Below are 13013 nucleotides of genomic sequence, written 5' to 3' on the forward strand. Positions count from 1 at the left end.
CAATACGAAAAGAAATTAAATATTAAAAGAGATAAGTATTATATAGATTAAATATTAGTTTTGATAAGTTGTTCATCCATCATGTCTATCTTCGTGTCCACTTATGACCTAACACTCATATATTAGATATGTTTAATCACATTATATAGATGAGTGACAATTCATTGGTGGACGGACAACGTATCAAAACTAATTTAAAGATATTGTAATTTTACTAAAAATTAAGCTTGTAAACACTTTTCTTTCAAACTCTCAAACTTCAGCTTATATAGCTTTGAACTTTTATTTTCAAGCATTGTTTCTTAACTTGTTTGTTCATAATCTCAGTGACTTCAAAATAAATAGAAGTTGTTGCAATCTGCATATAGTTTATTAATGTCAGGTATCAACTTTTAATTTAAAGTAGCATTTGAATTCGTCCAAATACTAATAAACCAGCACTGGATGAGTCGCCGACTGGTAATACTTACTTGCCACATTATATTAATTCTACGCTCGAGATATATTTTATAAGTAGACCAGACTAGATAGATAGATGCGATTTCCTAAAGGGGGCGATGTAACTGGTCAATATCGTCCATATGCATGAATCCATTAATCAATTAATTGAATCTCTCAACTTGCTGGATTCTTGGGATTCATCCATAAAGCTTTTGTGATTTATCGATGATTAGTTTTGTCATCTTCGTAAAAATTACAGAGATGTATGCGATAAGGGGCCGGTGAAATGGCAATCAGCTAAACAGCAAGTGATCTTTCAGTTAATAATTGGCTATATGCATGTGATTTGGTAATTTATAGGTACTACTCTCAACTCACGAAACACTGGCGAACAATGATTATTTTTCCAAGAGATCGGATATTATGAAACTATACTTTTTTAGTGCGACACTAGAACCAGCCGGAAAATGCTCACACGAAGCTTTTCATTTCATCGAGCTAGCTAAGGAGACTAGCTAGACATGAACATTTTAAAATTCATGAAGGATCCGCCAGAAAAGATAACACATCTCGTTTCATTACTCAATGAAAATGACATCTACACTCAACGAGCAGCATTTAAAATCCGGTTGATACGACTCGACGATACTCCGGTCGGTCAAAGATGTAAAATGTTTAATTTATACGGAAGTATGATGTGCCATAAAAAATCTATGGTATATAGCTTTAAAATCTTGTGTAACAAGACTTCGGATAGACTCGATAAGTATAACAATATGTCACATAAAAATAAAAAAAACATGGTAATATATATGAGAATAAGGACTTAATTGGGAAAATTTTCTAAACAAAATGGACAAAATTAGGACACTGAACAAAAAGACTAAATTGAGAATTACCTAAACATTAAAAATTTGGGAATTACACAGAAAATGGCTAAAAGTTCGACGTGAACTACTAAAAAGAAAGTGAATTTTTTTTTACTTTTACTCACTTTCATTTTCAGTATTTTCATCAATAATAAATCTCATCAATAATATCATGATCAATATACACTACTTAATTCAAATTTATATCATTTTTCAAAAACATTTTATTATTATACTATGCATTAATTAAGTATCCTAAAATTCGAAATAATTAAAAATTATATATATAATTGAATAATATTACCAAACACAGACATAATAGAAATTATCTTCGCATAAAACAATATCAAACACATATTATTTCCCAAAAACATTTCATAAATATTTTCCCATAAAAGAGTTTTCAAACGTTTTAAACTAAAAAAACATTGCCTCGAAGATTCGTCTCTTTTCCTGTAATTATCTTTTAGCATCGTCAGAAAAAATAGGTCTGGAAACAGAGAACTATTTCATTAAGAAATATATTTTTATTTTTATTTTTATTTTAATAGTTTTAGCATCCTGCGCCGTTTTTAATTTAGTCAAAACTCCCCACAGTTCCACTAATTCTTAAATACAAGTTTAGTCAATTTAATAATTCAATTTTTTAATTAAAAAAAAAACTACCAGCCCTCCAAACCCACATACACAAATGTTCAAAAAAAAATCTTTTATTATTAATAATTATTTTGATAGTGTTTTTTGAAGAAAAACAATAACGTACTTTCGCCATCTCCTGTGAAATTTTCTGGCTCCATCCTGTCTGGAAAGTAGCCATCAAAATGTGTCGACACAGATCTTCCTAAAATAAAATTTAATATTGCATAAATAATCTCATCGTTGGAGCTAGGGGGATATATGAATTTTAATTAGAAATATTTTTTTAATTCATTAATAATTAAAGGTTTCCTTCTATATATTTTAAGATTATTTTTTTTAAAAAAAATAAATTGGAAAATTAAATATCATTACAGATTCAAGAAAATATAAATAAATATCATTACTATTATTAATAAATGAAAAATCCGTGGAGTGAAGAGACAAGGAAAGGGCATAATCGGATGAATGCTGAAAGTGAGTAACTCATAAACTCAGTAGAAAATATTCAGGAATGTATATATCAGAATTTGGTGTTATGCTAAGTTGTTGTCAACACCAGAACACAACATGTGAGAAATCGCATTCCAGCAGTAGCAGCAGTAGCTAGCATTTAGCAGAAGCTAACAATTCCAGAAGCTACCATTTACAGCAGAAACTAATATTTCAGAAGATGATATTTTTCCAGCAGACAGAATCCAGCAGCAGAAGAGTTCAGTAGCGCGAGATTGCAGCAGACAGCTACTGATTCTGCTTATGACTTGTAACTGAAGCATTTATCATGGAATAAAGGCTGTCATGGCACATAATGACATATTATGGCCATTAATGGGATGCTAACAGTCAGATTTTGGCCTATAAATAACACCCTCAAGTCTCTGAATTGGTGTTACACAAATATTGAGATTATTACTTAAATTTTCGAGCTAAGAGAGTGCCTTGTTCGAGCTGTAAAATCCAGTAGCGAGAGCAACCAGATTTCCAGTAGACTTCAACCGAAACTCTAGCAAATTATGGTAAGTGGACTTATATATAAGTATATTGAAATCAGTTTGATAATTCTGTTTTAAAGCACAGTTTATGTATGTTTAATTTCTGATATATGATTTTGAAGCACTGAAACTCTCTAGTGAACTAATGGTAGGAATATATATTCTGAACATTTCTGAATTCTAATTCTGATTCTGGCCTCACCCCTTAGAGGAGAGAACATATAGGGGACTGATATCAGTTTAGCCATGAAATTCACTAACGTGCTCAGTGCTTGCTAATTCTGGTTTCTGTTCTAAAACCTGTGATTTCTGAATTCTGATTTCTGTTATGAAAATACGAGTTTTCTGTATATTATTGTATTACTGTTTCTGTTGAAAACGATTTCGAAAACTAGGGAGTTATTCCCGCCCCTGCTTACTGAGTGACAACCATATCACTCACCCACCAAACTCATCTCAGATAAGAACGAGGAAGAAAAGTTAGAAGAAGAACAGCAAATTCAATTCTGGGGCTGGTGAAGAAGGCCGTTGCTTATCAGTTCTAATTTATGTTTATTTCGCTGCATCTATTCAGATACTGTTATATTTGGTTTTACATTTCCGCTGTAAAACATTTGACATTGAGTTTGTATCAGACATTGAAATATTCAGTATTTATGAATAAAAAGACTGGTTTCTGAATTCTGTACTTCTGAGGCTTGTTGTTTTCGAATGTAAATTTGAGAGCAACGCCGGTGTCAACCAAACCCCGTCCCGGGGCGTGACACAACACAACAGCGGAAATTAATTGTTAATAAACAAGTGTAATTGCAATAAATAATCAAAGACCAGAATTCAATCATGCACAAATACGAATACTTCTGCTATGCCTCATGGCAAAAAGAATTCACTAGAAAATGTGTAAATCATTTACACCACACAATGCTAATGAAAAATATCAAAACTAAATTCCTTGGTACACCAAGGAACTAAATAGCATCAAAAGAAATTACAACTTAAAACCGAGATGCATAAACTCAAAAACGCAATGCTCAAAACCAAACGAAACCACTATTCGATCAACACTCTGCGTCAGTGTTTTTCTTCGAGTGTCGGCAACATCAAAATCGCAACGATCACTTAAGCTCTTCACACGAAAACCTTCAAGTCCGAAATTCAGCAGCAACGTCGTCTCTCTTTCAATATTCGATCGTCATATACATATATATCACTACTTGACCTAGATCTTCATAGATACTCCTTACCTATAAACAAGGAAACAAAAGTTTAATTAGAATCAAACACTACACAAGATTGTCATCGTATATCTTATGGATAATTTCTCAAATTATATTGAATAATTCCAAAAATACGATTAAATATATCTAAGGAAAGTAAATCATTATTTTAGTCTGAAAATACAAAATAAATTATTGAGTAATTTGGAATCGAAGACTCCTTTCAAATGCGTTTAAGACTTTCAATTAGCAGTGACGCACACCTACACTACCTGCTCATTTCATTAACCTTCTACATATTTTTTTGTTTTATTAAAATGCATGCGATTTGTTTAACGTATCTGCAATTAAATTATATTATTTTTTAAATAAAAAAACATTAATTCTCGGGTCAAATTTTCACTGTTCACTTGTTCAAAAATGTGTAAGCTGGACCCCACATAGGGTAAAACCACGAAAGAAACTCACGTACAGTATGTCTTCCAACCTCACCCATATTTTCTGAGACGTTTTCACGAATTTTTATTTGTGAAATGAATCAATCTTATCGATATTTACAATAAAAAGTAATACTGTTAGCATAAAAAATAATATTTTTTCATGGAAGACCCAAATAAGATATGTGTTTCACAAAATACGACTCATTAAACCGTCTCACACAAGTTTTTGTCATATTTCTTTTATTTTAAGAGTAAATTATATTCCTAGTGGTTATTATGTCTTTTTCTAGCTACAATTAATTGACGGGGATTGCGTAAACTCAAATCTTTCAGCTTTCTTGAAACGCAAAACCTCCTCACAGATTCACATAATGACATAAATTAAGAAAATTAAGCTTGTAGAGATTGATAACAACTATAGTAATATATATAGACATCAACCTACTTTTTTTGTTATTCATAAACTAATATTTTGAACATAATTCAGCTACTTATACAGATCAGGATCCAGCTGCTATATTCAGCATCTGCGGTTGACTCTCATCTCCAGTGGGTTAACCATTTCACAAGACAGCCTCAACACCTCCGACAAATCTACTCTTGGACCACAGGGCACAAGCTCCAATTCATGCAAGAGCTTAGCCACCCAGAAATTCACCGTAGTCATGCCAAGTGTTTTACCCGGACACGACCTCCGACCAGACCCAAAAGGTGCTAGCCTCAGATCCGATCCCATCACCGAGGAACGATTCCCCCTCCATAAATCTCTCGGGCTTAAAGCTCAAGGGATCGTCCCACACTTGTGGGTCCCTCATAATGGCCCACATATTTACCATCGCTGTGGTTCCCGCAGGCACGTGATAGCCATCCACCGCGGAATCCCGTATGGACAAACGGGACCAAGAAAGAAGTGGGCCCGGTGGGTGAAGCCTCAACACTTCCTTGATCACCGCCGTTAAGTACACAAGCTCTGTCAAGTCCGACTCCGTCACCGTGCGCGACCTGCCCACAACCTTGTCCAGCTCCTCGTGAACCTTTGATTGCACATCAGGGTGCAACACCAATCTTGCTAATATCCATTCTATCAAGACTGCAACAGTATCAGTCCCCCTGAATATCATTTCCTACATCAAGTTTTAAGGAAAAAAAAATTATAAATAGCAGAGATAATTCATTGCTTTATGCTATATTATTTTAATAGCAAAGTAACCAACTGTCTGTAAAAAGAATCTTGTCATTGATTTGCTCCGGCGAATAAATATATTCAACAAAAAACTAGCCAAAAGCACAAATTTTTCTTGAACCTTGACAAAGTTACTAATTAAGCAAGTGCCTTTTTGAAAATAGTGTGGCACTGTGGCTGGTCAAGTAAACTATTTATTTAGTGAACGTACTAAATTTGTTTAACTGCTCGTAGGTTTACTTTTCGAGCATATGAAACAAAGCAACAGTTGCTTTCAAGCCGAAATAGGAAGATATATATGCTGGTGAAGATGTTTCATTTGCGGCTAATAAGATATATTCTTATAATGGTAACTAACCCCAAAAAGGACAATTTTTTTTTGTCGCCCGTGAAAAAATAAATAAAGATATACGAAAATGACTAATGTATATAGTTCCGTAATATAATAGAATAGTAGACTACTAGCGATCTACTGTAGTAAGTTTAGTTATGTGAAAAAATAAAGTATAAATTTTAATTCTGTCTTAAAATTTAAATAAATATAGTTGATGAAGTGCAGCCAAATTAAAAGTGAATAAAGCTCATCGTACCCAAAGAACGGCGATCATGTCTGCCTCCGACAATCTATCAGTCCCCTCGAGAGAAAGCAAAACATCTACGAGATCACGGTTAAGCTTGCAAGTTTCTGCCTTGTGCTCAGCCACGATCCGGCCCACGAACTTGCTCACCCGTGGCACGAGCCGGGAGCACCTCAACCGGATTTTTTGTACGTCGAAATCCTTCAAGAAGGAGAGATGATCAGCCCAGTTCACTTCTCCTAGTAAATCGTATCCTTCATCGACCAAAAACCTCAATTCCTCCGTCTCCGAGTTGACTGAATCGAGTCCGTACCTCCGTCCAAATACAGAGCACATCATGTTGTTAAGCGAAGCGAGTTTCAGCACATTCCTGACGCGAAAACCGTCTTTGCTTGAAGCAAATAAAGATACCATCTCGCTTGCTATCTCCAGACGTTGATACTCAGACGCTTTGATTTGTTTGGGGGAGAAGAGATGGGTCGAAGCTATTTTCCTCATGGTCTGCCAATAAACGCCATAAGGCGCGAAGCCGATGGAGCGGTTGAACATCAAGTTATATGCCGTTTCATTCACCGGACGATCCGCAAACGTTGCGCTGTTCAAAATTTCTTTTGCGACCTCATGATTGCAGGTGACTATCACCCGCGTGTCGCCGAGGCTGAAAGCCATGAGACGTTTTCCTCCACAAGCTTCAGCTGCAGCAGCTATTTTATGGTGGGCTAGACCTGTCATCATATTCATGCTGCCTATAACAGGAACCCCTTTTGGACCAGGAACAGACCGAGATTTTGATGATGTGGGGTTCCTCCATTTGTATTTTGCCCATGCGGGGCCTCCGGGGTGAGCCCAAAAAACCAGGTTCAGGATGAGGCATGAAAGAAGGAAGAGAAATGCGAAGATCACGACGGTAGAAGGGGTGAGGGATTCGCATTTTGAGGCCGCGAAAGCGAAGAACCGGAGGCTTTCGACATCTGTTTTCATCATTATGTATTATATACGAGTGTTAAGAAAACTCAGCAAATTGGTTTCAAGGGCTATGAAATTGGCTATGCATATCCTGGTTTATATAGGGAACGAGAATTAGAAATTACTCTGTGCGAGTATATTCCGAATTAAATTTGAAAAACAATTCTTTTTCATATTTAATTTCCATTTTTTGTAATTACAAAAACACCGGCAACTGAAAATTGCACTTTAATTTATAATTATATATGCAGTGGAAGTTAAACAGATAATTACACGGAGTGTTGAAAACACAGCACCAAGTACTGTGCATTTTTTTACGCGAGATGATCACATGATTATCTCGTTTAATCAAACAATTTTTAAAATTTATTGATGTCCACAAGATGATCACGTGATCATCTCGTGTAAAAAATTCACAGTACCAAATGTTGTATTTTCAACACAGTAAATGATCCAAATCTCGATAGCTTCGATGCTACATGTGGGGCACTGCCCCCACATGATTTGGATGGATTCACACACATATGCGATTTAAAAAAAATTAGTGGTCTCTATGTATGTGTGGCTAAATTTGGGTCCTTGATTCTATCATGAGGTAGTGCCCCTCCACGTATGATGAAATAAAGAACGACCCAATGACAATAAATTGCGTGCTGGTTGGAGTGATTAAATTAATGGTACTGATGTTAATTACATTGTGTGGGGTTGGAATAATTAACCATGATTCGTTGGGGTCAAACCAAATCCGCGAGGTCACTTGGATTTTTCACTAGGCACTCGTCCCAGTGGCTGAAATGGCATCCATGTTCGACGACCCAATTGAATTTTAGCAAGTTTAGTTCCTCGAAATTCTTCTCCGGACAGAATGTTGAAAGGAATACGAAAATTTAATTGATCCACTAGCTTGACTAGATCTTTCTAAACTTAATTGGTATTCATTCATATCGATAAATTTTTTTGCAAGATCCTGGATATGATGAACTGCAATAATACAAAAAGAAAAAAAATTTGAGTCGGGAGAGAAGTAGCGATATTTTATTAAAATCGAGTTTTGAAACCGAGACATCATCTTAATTATAGGACCTTGATTGATTTATACTTTTATATCGTAATTTTTATGAAATGGCATTTCACAATTTTTCTTGATTTAGGAATATGAAACCCATATCTATGACTGGAATAAGTTCTTAATTAAAGACAATGCCCCAACAGTATCTTTAAATTCGTATGCTATAGAATGATGATCCGATCAAGCATAGGATTGATTTTGAAAGTAGTGCGGGGGAAAAAGCTTGAATCGAGTAATATAGTAATTTCTTTCAATTAGGTTTCTTTCTACTTAAATAAAATTGTAAAGTATAAAGCATCCAATCCATTTGAGCCATATATCATATATTATGCATACAACAAATGATAGGATGTGTTCATAGCAATTTGACCCCACATGTTTAGGTAGGCCTAGCATCAATAATAAACATCCTTTATTTTGCTTAAGCTTATTGATCCAAATATTAATTAAGGGTACTCGTTTAGGGAGTGTTTGAGAGAGCTTTTAAGACGCACTTCTTCGCTTTTAGTTGGGTTGAAGTGCTTTGAGATATTTATAAATATTTACTTCTACTTTAACTTCTATGATTTTTTAATCAAAATCTAGAAACAAGTTTGACATGTTTTATGAGTGATCTCACGAATCTTTATCAGTGAGACGGGTCAATCGTACCGATATTCACAATAAAAAGTGATACTCTTAGCATAAAAAGTAATATTTTTTCATGCATGACCCAAATAAGATACATGTATCACAAAATACGACCCGTGAGACCGTTTCACACAAGTTTTTGTCATATTTTATTTGCTTCTTTTTTTTTAACAGTTTAAAGTTACAATTTGATATTTATATCCTTAAATAATTTATCATACTCTACAATTGTTCTCAATTTTTATAAATATTTTTGGAGATTTTTAATATATTAAATTTTATTTATATATGAGTTTTTAAGAGTTTTGAATGAAATTCATAAAATTTTGATCATATTTTGTTAGAAATATTAATTTTAAAAAATATATAATGAATTTCCATATAATTTTCGTTTGCATAATTTTTTATAAAACATATTTTGTGCATTTATATTTCATTTGTTTTTTTGTTTTTGTTAATCTTATATAACTTTTCACGCGTTCATGTTACAATAAAATTAATTTGATATAATATATTCAAAATTTAATAATAGTTATATAAATTTATTGTCAATGGGGTGAGTACTAAAACTTAGATAATTTATAAAATAAAGGTTAATAGGTTAAGGATATTGTTTTGTCATTTTAATAAAAATTAAGTCTTGAAATAGTTTTTCTCTAAACACTTAAATTTTAGCTTGTAATAATAGATTAGATTTATATTTCCAAACACTTCCAGCTTCCTGCTTTTATTTCTCACTCACTTCAAAATAATCTTTAAAAAATAAGCAAAAGCTCTTCCATACAGTCTCTTAATCCCCTCCGGCTAGAACTTTGCATTTTAACATAATGAATAAGGCAGAAATTTCTTGATTATAAATTCGATCTTACTCAATTTTGGATTGACTTAAGTGATCAATACATTTCATAAAAAAAAAATCTGAACCAAATAAATAATAAGCATTCTCTATGTATCCAATAAAATGTTTATATATGCTTTACATCTTTGCCACAGCTTGTTATCCAATGGATCGATCAGTTCTTTCTAGCACACATCTTAGCTAACCCAAAATTAAAATATTAAAAATAGCTGTTTTAACTAATTGCATCTGTCATTTAGAATCACTCCTTATTATCGAACTAGATCTATCAATCTTTGACGCCTTGATTGGTCTTCGATGGGGGAAATAATCAATCTACATGAAATCTTTCAAATATTCTCATCTTTGGCTTTAAAGGAATACATGGTCCAATAAAAATAAAGTTAAGTGATGATGTATTCATATATTCGAGCACGTTTTCGAATGTAATTATTACACATATATAATTGATATTTTGAACACTCACTGTGAGCACCGTTAAGATGACATTCATCTAGCTATTAGATGTTATAGACATAGAAGTTTTATCTTCGAACACCTACTTTGATAACCTATATGATGAGAATCACAATAATGTTCACTTATTAGATCCAATAAGTGGATGTCACTTCAATGTTGTTCACATGTGTTCCTAAAGTGGGTGTCCAAGATATCAATACCTTTTCACACACACGAATATATATATATATATATATATATTAAATTTGAGACCTCTAGAGTAACTAATTTTTGTGTCATGATCTGTTTGTAATATAACAAAAAATACAAATTTGTCAAATTACAAAACATTCTATTTTTTGTTTAATAAATATGTCATTAAACCCTTTTAGTAAATTTCATATTAATTATTCCATATCCTAATGAAATACATTTTTTTATATATTTTTTGATTTTTTAAATTAAATAATAATGTCACTCATAACAGGAAAAAAAATGTTTTTATAGTTTAAAATTTTAATATAATCTCTCGAATTCACAAAAAAAATATATATATATTTAACCAAATTTTTTTAACATGCATGCATTCATCGTGCGCGTGTGTATGTATATATACTCACATCTATCTGTATGTGTGTGTGTAATAATTCTGCAATGATTTGAAATGGTGGAGTCTTGACTTAATTATGGTGACAAATTAAATCCAAGTGATGGGAAACTTTTTAGCTTGTCCATTTGATAAAAGCAATGCCGACTTACTCATAGACAGATTTTCTGAATCATGCATGCATTCTTGCTCATACTCGTAATGTATCCCATTATAACTTTGGTTTTTGGTTAAATGAATTGATCTATACCGAACGAATTATTCATAATTAGCTAAAACAACATACATGTCACCAATATGTCCTATCAAATGATCTTCGATACATTCTTAACTCTTGTGTTACATGTATCTTTCCCTTGTCAATGATCAATTAATGGGATATATAATTGAAATACATGCATATACTATTTATATATACATAGTTTAAATTCTTATTCCTTAATCTTTTCTTTCTTTATTTTTTTTTAGAGGGGAAAAAAAAGAAGAAGAGAAAGGAGATCAAATCGAAGGATGATTGGATTTGATGCCACTGATCTAAAAAAGTTCTCTTTATGGCTGATTTCTTGGGTGGGTGGGGAGGGTGTCAAGATTCTTGGCTTAAATTTTTCCTTCTCGAAATTTGAATCTTTTAATTGAACATTGTGGGGAAGAATAGATTCGAGTTCTCTTCCGTGGTCCTTCGAACTTGGGAACTCCTATTTTTTTTTTTCTCCTTTTAAATATTAATATAATATTTGGGGACGTTATAGATTAATGCTAGATATGAAAGATATATTATTATTATTCTTTGACTAAAATAGCTTAGTTTTTATACTTTAGGCAAAAACTTGTGTGAGACGCTCTCACTGATCGTATTTTATGAGACATATATCTTATTTGGGTCATTCATGAAAAAGTATTACTTTTTATGCTAAGAGTATTACTTTTTATTTTGATTATTGGTAGGGTTGACACGTCTCACGGATAAAGATTCGTGATCGAGACTGTCTCACAAGAGACCTATTCTATACTTTATTATCATTCTTTGACTTAAATAGTTGTAAATTAAGAAGATGATATACGAGAGTGTAAGGATTATTTATAAACCAAGCAATTATCTTACATTAAACTCATTAATTTAAATTTTAAAAATGACATAACGGATGAAACTATTTATAAATTATATGCCGATAAAATAGATTTTTGTGTAAATTTTTTTCGGTTATGAGATTTTGTGTATGAATATTAAAAAGTTACTAACCGTACGGGAATTTTAAAATGTAGAATTTTGTTGAAATTAATTAAAATAACTATTAAAATAGCAATTTTTTTGTTTTGTTTTTACATTAGGGTTTATATATATTAATTATACGATTTTAGATAGACTAGATATGATATGATGATTTGAAAATACAATTAATATAACGTGAGTTGTTAATTGTATGTTATCATACGCTCTCCTTCCTCATCTAATATATTTTAGTATATTTTTAAAAAAAAATTAGTGTAAGATTTACATTATAATATAATTAATGAATTCAATTCAATGAGAGCGTAACATAGATATATGAATAATATTCTCAAGCAGAAATCATAAAAAAGTGTATCTACGACTTCATATTCCTGGAGATTTTCTTTGCGAATTGCGTAACGTTATTTAGTATTTTCTGAATATAAAATTTATAAATTATATTAATTTTAACAAAATTTTTTTTTTTGAGAAACTAAAGATAATTCAAAAGATATGTCAATATTAATTAACATAGTACATGAATAATTATTTCTTAAATAAAACGAAGTCAGGTTTATATGTTTGGATAAAACAATAGGGAAAAACTATACATTTTATTTTTTAAAGCCGAGGGTTGCTTGAGAATCACTCTGAATATCAATGTCACTGTTTTTTTTCCACTTTTGATTCTTTATGTTATCGAATTTTAGTTTTATAAGTGCATTATATTTATTTTATTGAAAAATTTAATCATTTTTACGATGTAGGTTTGATGTGACACTGACGTATATAATGTCATATCAGTAATTCTGATAAAAAATGATTAAAATTGTCAAAAATCGAAAGATACAAAACTAACATTGAAATTAACAACATAA

General features: G+C 32.0%; 1 protein-coding gene across 1 annotated transcript; it reads right to left on the reverse strand.

The window, feature by feature from the left end:
* Positions 1-4890: 4890 nt before the first annotated feature.
* LOC142553511 (cytochrome P450 78A3-like) lies at positions 4891-7377 on the reverse strand. The gene is given in 3 exon segments (XM_075663828.1): positions 4891-5344; positions 5346-5719; positions 6369-7377. Coding segments are annotated over 3 exon segments (1575 nt in total). The 5' UTR covers positions 7341-7377; the 3' UTR covers positions 4891-5115.
* Positions 7378-13013: the final 5636 nt, after the last annotated feature.

The sequence above is a fragment of the Primulina tabacum genome, chromosome 1, assembly GCF_025594145.1.
Source record: "Primulina tabacum isolate GXHZ01 chromosome 1, ASM2559414v2, whole genome shotgun sequence".
Lineage (NCBI taxonomy): Eukaryota > Viridiplantae > Streptophyta > Magnoliopsida > Lamiales > Gesneriaceae > Primulina > Primulina tabacum.